General features: G+C 50.6%; 1 protein-coding gene across 4 annotated transcripts in view; it reads left to right on the forward strand.

Annotated features, from left to right (window-relative positions):
* CHD6 (chromodomain helicase DNA binding protein 6) overlaps window positions 1–10,337 on the forward strand; it is a 203,486-nt gene extending 193,149 nt beyond the window's left edge. For 3 of the 4 annotated variants that reach the window (XM_055346281.1, XM_055346261.1, XM_055346271.1), the window contains 2 exons: window positions 453–572; window positions 6,992–10,337. In XM_055346281.1, coding sequence (XP_055202256.1) covers window positions 453–572; window positions 6,992–7,888 — 1,017 coding nt within the window. In that variant the 3' untranslated portion in view covers window positions 7,889–10,337. The other variant, XM_055346291.1, reaches the window with a different exon arrangement.
* Window positions 10,338–14,352: the final 4,015 nt, after the last annotated feature.

Raw genomic sequence — 14,352 nt, forward strand, 5'->3', positions numbered from 1 at the left:
GTTCACCTACCTCACCACCGTCTTTGTCTTGGGTACATCCAACTAATAAGATGTGGAGGTAGAGAGCTTACAAGAAAGGGAGGGGAATGCATTCACAGATGCACACTCTCCAAAGACAAAGCCCACCAGGTAGGTAGCAGTGGAGAGAGAATCCAGGTGAATGGTTAGGAGAATATTAGGGAGTCAGCAGTACACTGCAAGACCGGTGAGCCAGCTCACATCTGAGCCAAGAGGCCCATTCAGCCCGTTCTCCAGCTTGCCGCAGGAACTCTGTTGTTTGAAAAAAAAAGCCTAGATGAGGCCATGCTAGCTCTTTCCTTCAACCTACCCTGGTGGGTTCCTGTACAGAGGGGCATTAACGAGAGAAGACCAAAATCAGCTGAAAACACCACCGTCATCAGAAGACTCCGTGACAGAATGTTTTGTAATGTTGGTTTCCATTTGCCTCCTAGAATTTTTCAGACAAACCAAAGCAGAGGAGGCCACGCTGTAAGGAACCTGGAAAATTAGATGTCAACTCTCTGAGTGGGGAAGAGAGGGTTCCTGCTGTCCCCAAGGAGCCAGGACTAAGGGTAAGGAAGAGGGACGTGTCACCATGAAGCCCAGCCGTGCAGACTTGGGGAAAGCTCCAGCTGGGAGGTGGGGGGCCAGGCAATGGCTTCCCAGAGGACAAGAGGCTAGCAAGGGAAGTTGATAAGTAGTGATGAGTGGTCCTGTGGCCTCTGGAGCAGCAGTAGGACTTCCCGTGGTCATTTGTCTTTAACCTTTACCACCAGAACTTTTGGTTTAAATTTATACTTAAACCATTTCCAAAACTTGACCTCCACCCACCCCCCTCCCACTCCCTCCTCCCACGTCCTATTATACTGTATAGAGTTCAGGGAAATATACCTTAACCCCTGTCAGGAGTCTGTTTCTAGTGTTAACAAATGTCATTATTGGAAATTTCCATTTAAGACATTTCCTCCTAGTCCATCCTCACTGGCAATGAGAAACAGCTGACTCTAAGCACTGCCTTTTCCTCGTATAGAATCCTGAACCTGGAAGAGACTTCAAAAGACATATGTGAAATGGTTGTAGTCCAATGCATCTGAGTTAATTATAGTTCACAGAGGAGGACAGATTTGGAATAGCAAAGTCATAACCTCTAGGGGGCAGTAATAACATTTCAACCCGAAATTGTATCAAGCTTGGGCAAATTATACATCAGTGTGCTTTAACCTCCTAAAAGTATGTCCTCCCCAAACAGGGAGCCTCTGAGGAGCCTTGTGGACATGTGCTCTTCTCGAGTTGTCTCCCCCAAACGCACGGGCTTTCCTGAATGCCTTCTCCTCATGGCTCTGCCAGCTTCAGCTTTCCTTGGGAATGAATTCCCTTCTTAGTGGGGTCGCCTGGATGTGATTTCTCCTTTCAGCTCCAGAAGACCACCCACCCTAGTCATTTCCTCCTTTTGCAGAAGAAAGTTGTTACTTAATGTTTTCAAGGAGTCTGTGACTAATGTTGTCACCTGGTGGATTGTTCTAGCAGCCCTACAGACAAAGCTGCTCTCCCTCATCACCATCCCCCACTGCAGCCGCTCCAGGGCTGGGGCCCGGCCCTGTCCCAAGGTTGGCTGCTTGTTAGAAAGCTTATCACACTGGAAAAGCTGCCCTTTTGCCCCTCTCTTGCTTTATCGTCAGAGAGAATCTCTACCACCCCTTTTCTTAGACCTGCTTGGGCTGTGCAGGCTGATGCAGCGGTAGTTCTTAGCCAACTGTCTTTCTCCCCCCCTCGTGCCGCCTCTCCACATTCTCCTCGTGTTTCCACACACAGCGTCACGTGAAAGGCTTCCAGGAGAGACTCTGGTCCTTGCTTTGTTGTAGTCTCTGAGCTCTTGTTGTAGAGACATGTCAGAAAAACCACATGGTTTCCTCCTTGGCTTTCTCATTTCTTGCTACATGTCTAACAATTTCCCTCATGTTCTCTGGAAATTAATGTTCACTCTCCTACAGACACTGATCCCTTGCCAGAAAACCCATTTCTAAGCTGTTCTTGCAAGCCAGCTTTTTTTTTTTTTTTTTACCAGAGATGCACTTTCCCTCCTTTGTTAAATAAACATAGTCCCTGCTTTGGAGGCCCTTCTCTTCCTTCAGTAAGGCTAGATGAGGAAGCACTTGTCCACCTGGTCCTCAGGGTCACCAGCCTCCTCAGTGGGAAAGAGCCAGCATGGCCCAGACCACGACACCCTGCTTGACTCCAGGAGGGCCCGTTTCCCCACAGCCCCCTTCTCCCACAGCTTCTGGGGCAGGAGCCCTCCCAGGTATGCTACACTCTTTCTTTCCCATGGAGAACTCCCCCCACACACACACACCCACGTCTGGAAGCAGATTCAGATCAAGAAACTACTTCCCTCCCTCAGCCCCTTCAGCTCTTGTGCTGTGGCTCGGCTGGACAAGCTCCACAGGCTGCAATAAGGCTGTGAGATTCAGCTTTCAGGATGTCCAATGTATAGTGGTCGCTTGCAAGATGTGTGTGGGCACATGCACATGTAGATGTGTTATGTTTGCTTTATAGATATGCATGTGGGTTTCTTTTTGTTTGTTTCCTATTGAGCCACTGGCCAGTAACTTGCAGAGATGACCTGTCACCCCTAAATACTTCAGTGTGTGTCTCCTAAGAATATTTTCCTACATAACTATTATTATCAGACATATGAATATTAATAATAATCCACATTCAGAATTCCCCAGTTGGCCCAAAAATGTCTTTTAGAGCTAGTTTTTGTTTTTTTGTGTATTTAGAATTTTAACTTCATTTCCACACACACCTCCTTCTTTGGTTGTTAGGTCTCTCTTCATTCAGTGAATGTTTGTTGGCTAAATCTCCTAGGCTTCCTGGGAAGAGTAAGGAAGTTTTGGTCACCACCACCTTCTCTACTTCTACCCAGGAGTTCAAGTTGAGAGCTGGAATCCATAGACTTTGGAATAAATGCTACCATGTATTAATGAAGATGTTCTTGAGTTGGACTGCCCATGTAATCATCTGGAAAAGCACATTTGCCTCCAGTGTTGCTTAACATCTAACTCTCCTGTTCCTTGCTCTCCTTGCCCTCTCCCCAGGCTTCCCCTAGAAGAGGAAGCAGGTTTGCTCTCAGGGTATAATTACCAGGAGGGAGAGCTGCCAAAGCCCAACTTGGCCGCTGTGTGTGGTCGCCGAGTTGCTGGGAGGGGCACCTGGCTGGGGTGGGCAGCTGCTGGGCGGCTAGAGGGACTCTCGCTCCCACAGGAAGTGGTGAGACCTGACTTCCTCCGTCAGCATCCCTCTTGCGATGCTGTGGGTGAAGAGCTGTTCTCTTCACCCCTGGGATCTTTCTGCTGCTGCCCTTCAAATCTGAAGGGGAGAAGGCAGCCAGCCTTCTGTCTGCCTCCTTGGCAGGTTCCCAGTTCTGAGAGGGCTTGGTACTCTCTACATCAGAAGCTCACAATAATAAGGATGGGGAGGGGAAGCTTCTGGACATTCTAATACCTGAGGAGCATGTTGGAAGATTCCTGTGGGACACAGGCTGGTCTTAATGAGCTGTCTATCCCTAGGTGTGCTGATAAACTCGAAGTATGTAAACGAACATCTGATGTATAACAGATTGTTTGAAAAGAAGATGGGCGCATTATTCGTCAAGCTCTGGGTTTGCTTTCCAACAGAAAGACTTCTAAGATTGAACACACCCTCCCTACTGGAGAGTTACGAGGGAACTTTGTGGGTATCAAGGAAAAAGCATGCCCTGGCACCTTTCCCTAGCTCTTGGCTATGAGTGGGTTACAGGGAAGAGGTCTTGGAAAAGCCCTGTGGTCCAGGGGTGGCTCCCCTGGCCGGGGCCCTCAGCTGAGGTGGTGTGAGGGCCCTCAGCAGTTCTGCTTTTAGTCTGGCCCCAGTCTATCAAGCTCTCTCTCTTCAGAAATAGGAACCAGGCAGTACTTGCTCCCCAAGTGGTCATCCCCAGAGCCAGAGGGAACAGCTGCCCTGAGAGGAGTGGGCAGTGGTCACGGGGGCATAAGAGACAGCATGGTGTAGTGCTCCCAACTGGGAGCCATGGGCTGCTCTTCCCTGACCATCTGTGCCCAGGGGCAGATCCCTGCCTCTCTGACTCTGTGAGGAACACAAACAAGGGAGGGCACAAAACATGACAGTATCATGTTTCCCTTAATTCTGCTCTTCTAAACCAGGGCTTTTTGAGAAGAATTTTCTTAGAGTTGACTGTCATAAAGCTTTTTGTCCATGATCTGGTTTTTCTTGAATATTTTTTCGGACATTGAAGGACAGATGTAGGACTTCAAAAATGACATAATTTCTGGGTACTCGGGAACATTCAAATACACGTTTTCCCATGTCTACAAAACTATAAATTCTTTGTAAAATGGCTGTGATAACTGTACTCGATGCCTCAGGGCCAGTGGGATGGCTGACTGAGATACTGCAGATGGAGTCCTTAGCGTCTGCCTAACACAGGGTAAAAGCACATGGAGTGGTACTGTCATTCCTGCTGCTCCCCTTGTTCCCACCGCCCCCCTCTGTGATGGCCACCCATTGCCGGGTTCCCACACGGCCACTCCCGTGGGCCCCATGCCTCCCTTCCCAGCTGCCTCTTGTGTGGGAGTCCACCACATAACACGTGTGTGCTCACTGAGAACCTGAACCTCTGTTACCAGCTAACCCTGTCCCTACAGCTGCCCCTTCCAAGAGAGATATGTTGGGCTTTCTAAGGATTTGACTTCTTTAATTAGGGAGAAGAAAGGCAGTGAATGGAATGCGATGCCAGAGCTCCTGGATTAAAGTCCAAAGTGGGTGTCCTTAGAAAGGTTTTGAGGAGCCGTCTCACCTGTTCTCAGGCCTGGCTGCCAGTCTCAGCCCTTAGATACCCGTGGACTCTGACTTCTTTTCCTGTCTTTAGCACTCTGGCCCTAATAAAAGTGTTTCTCTGGCCCTTCTGGTGTCTCTTGATGTGACCTGCACCTGCCTTCTTGTTCCATCAAGGACCGCAGCTGGGTCCCTGCATCTGAACCTCAAAGCAGACCGGTGGAGTCTCAGCTGTGTCTTGCCAGATCCCCGCTCCCCACTCCAGTCTTGCAGAAAGGGAAGGCGTTTATACAGACGGCTGAGAATCCTGAAAAGGCAGCAGAGGTGGCTGTAGAGAAGTGTGGGCTCCTCCAGCATCAGCGCCGCCCAGGAGCCTCACCACTGGGCCCTGCCACGTCCTGTCTCTGCGTAGGGGCCCATCCCAGTTTCCACGTTCCAGTCCCGATGGTGACCTGCTTGCCCAGTGCAAACCCAAGGTTACAAATCTCTCGTGGCCACTCTGAACATCTTAAGCCTCACCACTGCTGTGATCAAAGAGAAGGCAGTAGAATAATACCAGCTCCGTAACAGAACCACGAGAAGTGGCTCAGAAAGGAGAAAGGGCTTCCAGAGACCCACAGGGAAGGGCATTTTCTTTATGCTTCTCTGTACAAAGACCGAAAGGGCACAACAGCAGTTATTATAATGAGCCCCTGATGCCGTGGATGTGCACCACCCTGATGAGCCAAATGGCAGCTCAAGAGGAGTGACGGCAGCAGAAAGGAAAGGGGGCAGTTCCCCGGGCCATGGAGGGCTTTCAGGCACGGGGTCCTGAGAGAAATCGCTCCCTTTCTCTGGGCAGAACATTTCTCTTGACGCAGAGATTATTCATGCCATTTTTTTTGTCTGTTTATTTGTTTGCTTTTTAAAGATTTTATTTACTAATGCATGAGAGACACAGAGAGGCGGAGATACAGGCAGAGGGAGAAGCAGGCTCCATGCAGGGAGCCCCATGTGGGACTCAATCCCGGAACCCCGGGATCACGCCCTGAGCCAAAGGCAGGCGCTCAACCACTAAGCCACCCAGGCGTCCTAATTCATGCCATTTTGGAAACAAATTCAGAGTTAGATAAGTTGTAAATGCAACGGTTTGTCTCCTTGCAACCAGTCAGTAACCTCTGGCAGAGCAGGTTCTCCAGCAGGTTCTGGTGGGTCCTCATTCCCCCGCACAGCCCAGAGCCACAGTCCCAGAGGAAGGAGGGCTACACGAAGCCCGCTGGTAGGCACCCTGAGTGTGCGCAGTGAGCTGCCTGCGGGGACGGGGTGCCGGGTGAGCCGTGTGCCAGCGGAGCTGTATGTCCCAGGCTCCCAGGCTTAGCCACAGCTCAGGCCCCGTGGTGCTCGGCCCCAGAGGTCACAGAACACGATGCAGCTCTGTGATCAGAGGAAAGCTAGATCGTCTCCCTTGAGGGAAACCAGAACGCCACTTATTGTGATGCTTCTCCCCAACAACGTTCAAGAATGTCTTCGTCTCCTCAGTGAACACGTAGGCACCCTGTGTGGTGTCTGAGTGGTTGTCCTCCAGGAGCTTAGGACCCAGAGGGAGTGGGGTGTGCACAGTTACTGGCATCCCTTCAGCGAGCACTCCTTCCTGTGGGCCGGGTAATATCTTGCACACTTCATTTTTGGGAACTGCCAGATGGGTGTCATGGTCCTTTCTCACCAGAACTCTGAGAAGCTAGTTACGGACTTCAGACCAACATTCAGGTACATCTGCTGCAAAACTCTGTCTCCCCTACTTTGCTTTGTGGGGAGCAAAACTTTCCATTGAAAAACTTCTTGTGTCACAAAGAAGATGAATGCTCGGTTTGGTCAAGTGCTTGCAGCCACAAATCTCAACTAAGACCTGGGTGTCCTTAGATGGGCTCCAGCCCCCAGCGCTCTGGCTTTTCTAGAACTCCTGCTGCTTTTGTGTGGTGGTGGCTGGCTCTCGGCCTCTGAGAGAGCAACTTCAGGCACAGTTAGGCAAGAGGCAGCAAGGCAGGTACGCAGGGAGCTCCCACTCAGGTCCTTCATGCAACAGGGACAGGATAGGCCAGTGCAGAACCTTGGTCTTCACCCCCAGCCCATCACCTGCCATCCAGTAACCTTCAGCATCTTGTGTTTCTTTGTCCTTTTTCAGGGGTTTCTCCCAGAAAGCAAGTTCAATCACACCCTGGCTGAGCCTGTTCTTCGAGATGGGGGCCCCCGCCGGAGGGGGAGGCGGCCTCGGAGCGAGCTCCTGAAGGCTCCTGCCATCGTGGCAGACTCTCCCTCGGGGATGGGGCCGCTGTTCATGAACGGGCTGATTGCTGGGATGGACCTGGTAGGACTCCAGAACATGAGAAATATGCCAGGCATCCCCCTCACAGGTCTGGTGGGGTTCCCGGCTGGCTTTGCCGCGATGCCCACGGGCGAAGAGGTCAAAAGCACGTTGAGCATGCTGCCCATGATGCTGCCGGGGATGGCCACAGTGCCCCAGATGTTCGGTGTCGGCGGACTCCTCAACGCACCCATGGCAGCTGCCTGCACTTCCACCGCTCCAGCGCCTCTACCAAGCACAACAAAAAGTGGTACACCTGCGACCGAAAAGACTGTAGAAGACAAGCCAAGTAGCCATGACGTAAAAACAGACACGTTAGCTGAAGACAAGCCTGGTCCTGGTCCATTTTCTGATCAGTCCGAACCTGCAATAACTACCAGTAGTCCTGTGGCTTTTAACCCATTTCTCATCCCAGGAGTGTCTCCTGGACTCATTTACCCATCCATGTTTCTCTCCCCTGGCATGGGCATGGCTCTGCCGGCAATGCAGCAGGCCAGACACTCTGAAGTAATAAGTCTGGAGAGCCAGAAAAGGAAGAAGAAGAAAACAAAAGGAGACAGCCTGAACCCCAATCCAGAGCCTGCTCCCGGGTCCGAAAAGGAGCCAGGCAGCGATCAGAACTGCCCTGAATCCAGGGCACCCGTGCCCCCCGATAGAGAACATGCGGCACAGGCCAGGGAAGGGGGCCTCAAAGACTCTAACAGTGACACCAATTAGAACTTTTTCATTTAAGAAATGATTGTGACTTGTAAGTTTCTTATCCCATAAAGGTTTGTTACTTCCTCACTTCACCTTCATAAGAACCTGTGTTTCCATAAGTAATATTACCTACCTAATTTTCTGAGAACTGTGGTCACAGATGTGAATAGTCGCAGGGTCTTGCCACTTCATTAGCTGAGTTTGACCTAGTGTAGGAGGCACAGGATTCTCCTTCTGTTCCCCAGTTGTTCATTCCGGCAGCCGTAGCTGATACAGTACTTGGTGACACGCTCCCCCGCCCCCCCTTCTCCAAGTTTCCCACCTATTCCAGGAGGGATGATGGCAAGTGAAAGCTGTCTAGGGATTTATCATCCAAGGGCCGAAGAAGAGAGACCACGAGGGCTCTTTTTTCCATGAGCTGTGTTGAATGGGAAGCATGTAATGGGGAAACCAAAAAAGCACAGAAAAAGGAAGTGCTGGTGCATATTTTTTAGTTAAAATATTTCCCTATTTTATCATGATGACTAAATGAGTAGTGTAGGCGGAAGTATATAACTAATGGTTGAAAATGCGTATATTCATTTCTTTATAAAACAAACACCTTACTGGTAGTAACAGGACGTCCCCCTTCATGGTGTTTCAGACACGAGCAGCAAAAAGAAATACTGATGAGGCGTTGTCTTAGACATACATATGCTCTCTCCCCCGAGTTCAGAGATCACTCTCGGTAGGAAAAAGCTTTACACACCCGGAGTTCTTGCCGGTGACGGGGGCGGGCAGGCAAGGGGCTCTCCACCCCACCCCCGCGGGGCTGCACGCTGCCCACAAGCGCTAACCCCGTTCTCAAGAATTGCTGCAGCCGCTACCAGGGCCCTAATAGGTTTTTACCTTGCGCTTCCCTTCACCAAGAATAAGGCTCTTTCTGGAGCCTGTGAGAAGAGTCACTCAACACTTTTACACTTTGCTAGGTCCCTTCGTCAAATGATTTGAGGTTGTCCGAACATGTGTGTGCCACCTTTTATAAAACGACTGTGAACGTTTGTTTCTTCTCTCCATTTTTTTTTCCCCTATTTGGTTTCCATTTTGCAGCTGGACCCAGATTCCAAATCAAGGTAGCCAAGATTGTTGCAAATTAACATCATTTTCCCTTCCTCAATCAGGAAGCACCTGCCTTCTTTCCCTCCCCACTTGTGTACCATCCCTCCTGAGGGTCTTATTCTTTATCGACAGTTCACACTCTGGGACTTGAAATAAGCTCATGGTCCAGGACTCTGGGGGCACAGGGCTGTGCACGACCGTTGGAAATGTTGGAAGTGTTACTAGAACCAGTTTCACTTTGTGTTGTCACAATTTACTGTATTTTTTACTTTTTCTGTTACAGTTTTGCTAATTTATCAGAAGGTCCAAAAGTTTGACATAACTATTTCAGTTTGCATTATTTATTTATGATGCTTTTGTCATTGTCTTTTATACATTTGGAATTATAAATTATGTAAATGTTAAAATGAGCATCTCAAAGAAGTCTGTTAAATTGTGATTGGGGGAAAAAATCAGTCATGTATTTTCAAGTGGAGTCCCATCATTATGAATCAGAGATAAAAATCAGAAATTCTATAACGGATCATATAAGTATGAAGAAAGAATCCAGTGATTGAGCAAATCCTATTTAATGACATCTTTGTAGCATAGATGGTCTATAATGCTGACAACAGATTTCTTAGAAATGCTGCTCTCTATTTAACTAACATTTTGTTCAGTTTTGCCTCCAGTGGAAGCAGAAAGGGTTTTTTCAGCTGTTAAATCCTAAAAATCAATATAATTTATTTATGTAAAAAAAAATCACTCAATCGATATATTTTTGAACCTTTTAAGTACTAATTTTCTTTTTATCAAGTAGAAAAAAAAATGTATTTGCCCTAAATCCTTAAAATACAAATGCTATAAAAATTCATGTATCTTGAAAGCCTTACTGCAAATGAGTATTATAGACATCCAGCAGAGCCTGGGTTTCCCTTTGTTGTCGTCCGTTGTTGTTTTGTATGGAAAAGCTGCTCTCCCCAGGTTCCACTTAGAAGCTCCAGTAGGTCACAGGGTTCAATATGGATTTGGTTTAAAAACCCACCAGCATGCTAAATCCCTTGTTATATCTTACCAAACCTGTATGTTAACTCTCTGGGTGTTTAGGCTTATATTTGACTGCTATTGTGTCCCTGTTTGCAAAATGAAAATGACACTCTGTGGATTATTTGCTCTGTAAGGCATAAGTGCTTCTTATGATTATTTTGACGTTTCCAAGAGCAAAAGCCAAATTTAAACTCTCTTCAGCAAACTTGAGCCTTTTCATCTAAACTCCATGTCACTCACAGCCATAACTTTCCTTGGTCATTCTTCACCCCGTGTCTTACATAATAAATTGTCTGTGGTCTTGATCCTGGATTTAAAAAAAAAAAAAAAAACAATTTTAAAAGTCAAATTCAGTGGCACTTGGATGTCTCTTGCTGCCTGGACCTTGTATGAATCTGTCATATGCACACAGCAGTCCACGATCTTTCTAAGGTGCCCAGTTTGTTCTGGACACACTGCTGGGGGCTTGTTAAATGTTCACTCATGGGGATTGATTTGCCGGATCTCTTGACCTATCAGAACACCTGATTAAGACACCTGCCACAGAAGGGAGCGCAGCAGAGTACCTGCTTCCTGGCCTTGGGACCTGAACGCCCACAGCTGATGCCTCGACTGCACCACTGTCTTAAGCCCCTTTCTAGAAGCCCCACCTCAAAGCACACACCTGGGATTTCGGGGGGAACCTCTGTGGGATTGGAACAGGCCTGAAAACAGAATTGCCTCGGTAGCTGGAGTTCTTAAGGCTTGGTAAGAGTTTGGTGGCCCTTAGCTTTGGGAAGCATGGCTTCCGGGGCCCCAGAACGACCGTGTGTGCCGATACCAACGAGGCTGGCAGGAGAGCGCCGCAGCCTCGGTGAGCCTGGGAGCAAGAGACCCATCAGTTTGCCTCTGCCGGGTCCCTACTAGGTGCCTCCCACCAGCAGATGGTGTCTGAATAGCCGGGAGGATGGCAGAGGCATTGTCGCTAAGACCTCCGAGTCCTCCGTTGCAGTTTTTCAACGAAGGACCTACGACAGCCTTCATAGACACCCCGGTCCAGATGTGGGGCGCCCTCATTCCGGGCAGAGTAATGATTTATGCAGAGTAAGTAGTAAAGAGTCTTGGCTTCAGTCTTGACCTCAGAGCCTGCCCCCGTGGATTCTATACCCCTGGGAGGGCAGAGGAGTGCAATTAGCTCAGTACGTTGGGCTAGTGTTGCGGTGTCTTGTGTGTTTGCCATAAGTGACCTCATGTGTCTGCAGTGTCTTGGTTGCTGGGTAGAGGGATGCTGGCATCCAGGCTGCCTCGGGAAAGCCAACAGAAGGCCGCGGAGCTATCTCATCAATCAGAGAACAGAGCTGGGGTTGGACCCCTCGGCCCCACCGGCCTGAGGTTGGGACAGGCCAGCTTTTGTGACGCCATCCGGGACCCCCTCCACCTCAGAGACCAGCTCTGCCGGAGTGACCCTTGGAAAGAAGGGGCCCCGGGGAGAACGGAACAGCTGTGCCACACCCTCTGGAAAACTGTATGCTTGGTTCATTTACAGAGAATTCCTTCAAATGGTTTCCTGCAAGGATTGCTGTTCATCCGCCCGGGGGGGAAACCACCGAAGGGGCTCTCGGGTCAGCGGTGGGTTCCCCGAGCCCAGTGACGAGCGCCTTGGTGCCAGACCGTGGCTGCTCGGAACGCTGCCTGCCTCGCGGCCCGGTGGCCGGCGCCGGGGCCCCCTCCTAATCCGGCCTCGGCAGGGTGTGTAGGGGCGAGCGGAGCGCAGCCACCAGGACGGTGTCCCGACGGGACCGAAGCGTCCTGTTGTCGGCTCCGGCTCGGCCGTTGGAGGGGCACAGGGAGGGGCAGAGGGAAGAGATGGCTTCTGGGCGGACAGAGGCCGCATCCCTGCCTTCTCCAAGCTGTTTCCTCATCTGTAGAACAGAAAGAACTAATTCCAACTCGCACCTAAAGGCTTGTTGATGAGGCGGATGGAAATGACCAAGGTCGAGTGTCGTGTGTCTTGACTGCTTTTGAGTAGCCGGTGAGGGGAGGAGCACCAGTCCGCGGGGGAGGGGGTCGGCAAATCAGGGGTCAGGAAGGTCTTGCTCCAGGCCCCAGGATCAGCCTCCTTCAGTAGAGAGTTGCCAGATGGAGGGGGAGAAAGACGCAGTTAATTCTTGTTTCGGATACACTGATTTTCTTGGTAGAAGTATATCCCATGTAGTATTTGGTACATACTTACTAAAAACCCGTATCTGGAATTTGAATTTAACTAGGCATTCTGTATTTCCTCTGATGATGCACCATCCCCGATGGAATAGCGCACATTTGCTAGGCACTTCCTCGAGGTGGGGCTTCCTCTAAGTGCTTTATGGTCATATTCTCAATCCCCTCAATAACTTAAAAATCCCCAATTTACAAATGAGAGCACTGAGGCCCAGAGAGGTGAAACAACTTGTCCAGTCACCCAACCAGTTAACAGCAGAGCTGGGATTTGGGAACCCAGGGAGACCAATTCCAGAGCCATTAGCTGAGCAGGGGGATCAGGATGGGGCACATAGTCTGAGGCCCGGAGCAAGCTGCACCTCTAAAGCAGCTTTGAGTAATAGGGTGAAAGAAATCATGAGGGGAAGGGGCTATCCTGGAGCCGGCTGCCCTGAGCAGGTTACCCCAGGGAAAGGGGTCTCCTTCCCATCCTGTATGAGCCTACAGGTGGTGTTCATGGTCTCTTTGGTGCTCAGACTCACCAGCCCAGGCGAAGGGGGACACATAAGCAGCACCCAGTCTTAGAAAAAAATGCCAGAAGGTGTATAACTTCTCAGCTGGAAGGGCCAGAGAGGAGTTGCCCAGGACTGAGAGGAGGGCAGCTCGCCAGTGACGGGGAACCGGCTCCCCTGACAGCAGCCCATCTCTAAAGGCTGGAGCCTGATGTCTGCTACAGAGTTTGAGTAAGCAGCACCAGGAATCCCAACTAGGAGAGCTTTGACCCAGCTTTGTGGTGTGCAGTCTGCTCCCCCCTCACCCCAGGGTGTTCATGGGTTGCCCATGGCTACTGTACTGGGTGCAAGCAGGGGCCACCTGGCCCACCAGGCTCTGGCTGTGACCCTCCACCCAGGGCGGTTCCAGCACTGCCTCCTGGGTGCACATGGTACTCTGCCTCCTGTGCTTGGCCTCCACATGCAGGACCTCATCCCAAAGCATGTACCCTACATGCACCGTTATGCACTCTCCGTGGCTCCTTGTGCCGCACCACAGCAGGGTTGAGGGTTGTCACAGAAGCACATGGCCTGCAAAGCCAGAAATGTTTACTGTCTGGCCCTTCACAGAAATAGTTTAAAGACCCCTGTCCTAGGACATCAATTTTATTCATAGATTTGGGGCAAAGACTAAGTCACTTAAAATAAAATATCATTATGTTTATTTGAGCATGGTTTTGCACAAATGTGACTCATACAATAGTTTATAAGAGAGACATCTACTTTTAAGATAAAACAGGCTTCAAAGTACCACTTGAACTGTGGGCCTGCCTCCTGAGGGGCCGCCTCCAAACTCCCAGCGCGTACTTTCGCTTTGGAGGAAGAGTGGGAGCTGCCCTGCCTCACCCTCTAGAGTGCCAGAGGACGGATTTGAAGCGAGGCAGTTTTTAGAGAGAGGACCCAGGAAGGCCGGGAGGGGCAGAGACAGGAGAACACACAGTGAGAAGCATGACATGGATTTAAGGACCAGGAGGCAACACCGCCCGTGCCTTGGGAAGGGGCCAGTGACACAGGCCTCAGCCAGTGGCTGTGAGGTATCTACCTGCAGAGTGGCCAGAAGGGAGGCCTCCCCCAAAGACAGGCCTGGAGGATGAGCCCACATTGGTCACGTTCCCACCTGGAGCCGGACAACAGGAAGGCCAGACTTGGGAGCGCCGAGTGCAAGGCAGCGGTGGTCGGGAGCCCTCAGGGGGTCCCCTGGCCCAGGCTGACTGGCACCCACATCTTGGAGGCAGAGTTCAGGGGAACACACGAGAGAGTAGCTGGGGCAAGTCTGTAGGGCCGAGTGAGTTTCCATCTCTCCCCCCTGGGACTGAGAGGACCCCACCCGCGGCCAGCTCAGCCTTCATTTGATTGACAGCTGGTGGCCCCCTGAACACTGCCTGGGGACTCCCAGCCTCTTCTGCTGTGCACCAAGCTAGGCCATGCTCGGGGGAGACCACTCAGACACCATTCTGCTGTTGGGGACGTCGAGTCTGGTTGGGAGGACAGCACTGACCCAGGGAACCACTCCATCTTCTAGACATTGCAGTCTGCCCACATCCGGTGGGATCATGCATGGGGAGCCAGAAGGAGCTGGGATGGAACAGCCGTCGCTGTGTCCCAGCAGCCGTGGGTGGTGGCAGAGGTGTG

The sequence above is a fragment of the Nyctereutes procyonoides genome, unplaced genomic scaffold (assembly GCF_905146905.1).
Source record: "Nyctereutes procyonoides isolate TBG_1078 unplaced genomic scaffold, NYPRO_anot_genome, whole genome shotgun sequence".
NCBI lineage: Eukaryota > Metazoa > Chordata > Mammalia > Carnivora > Canidae > Nyctereutes > Nyctereutes procyonoides.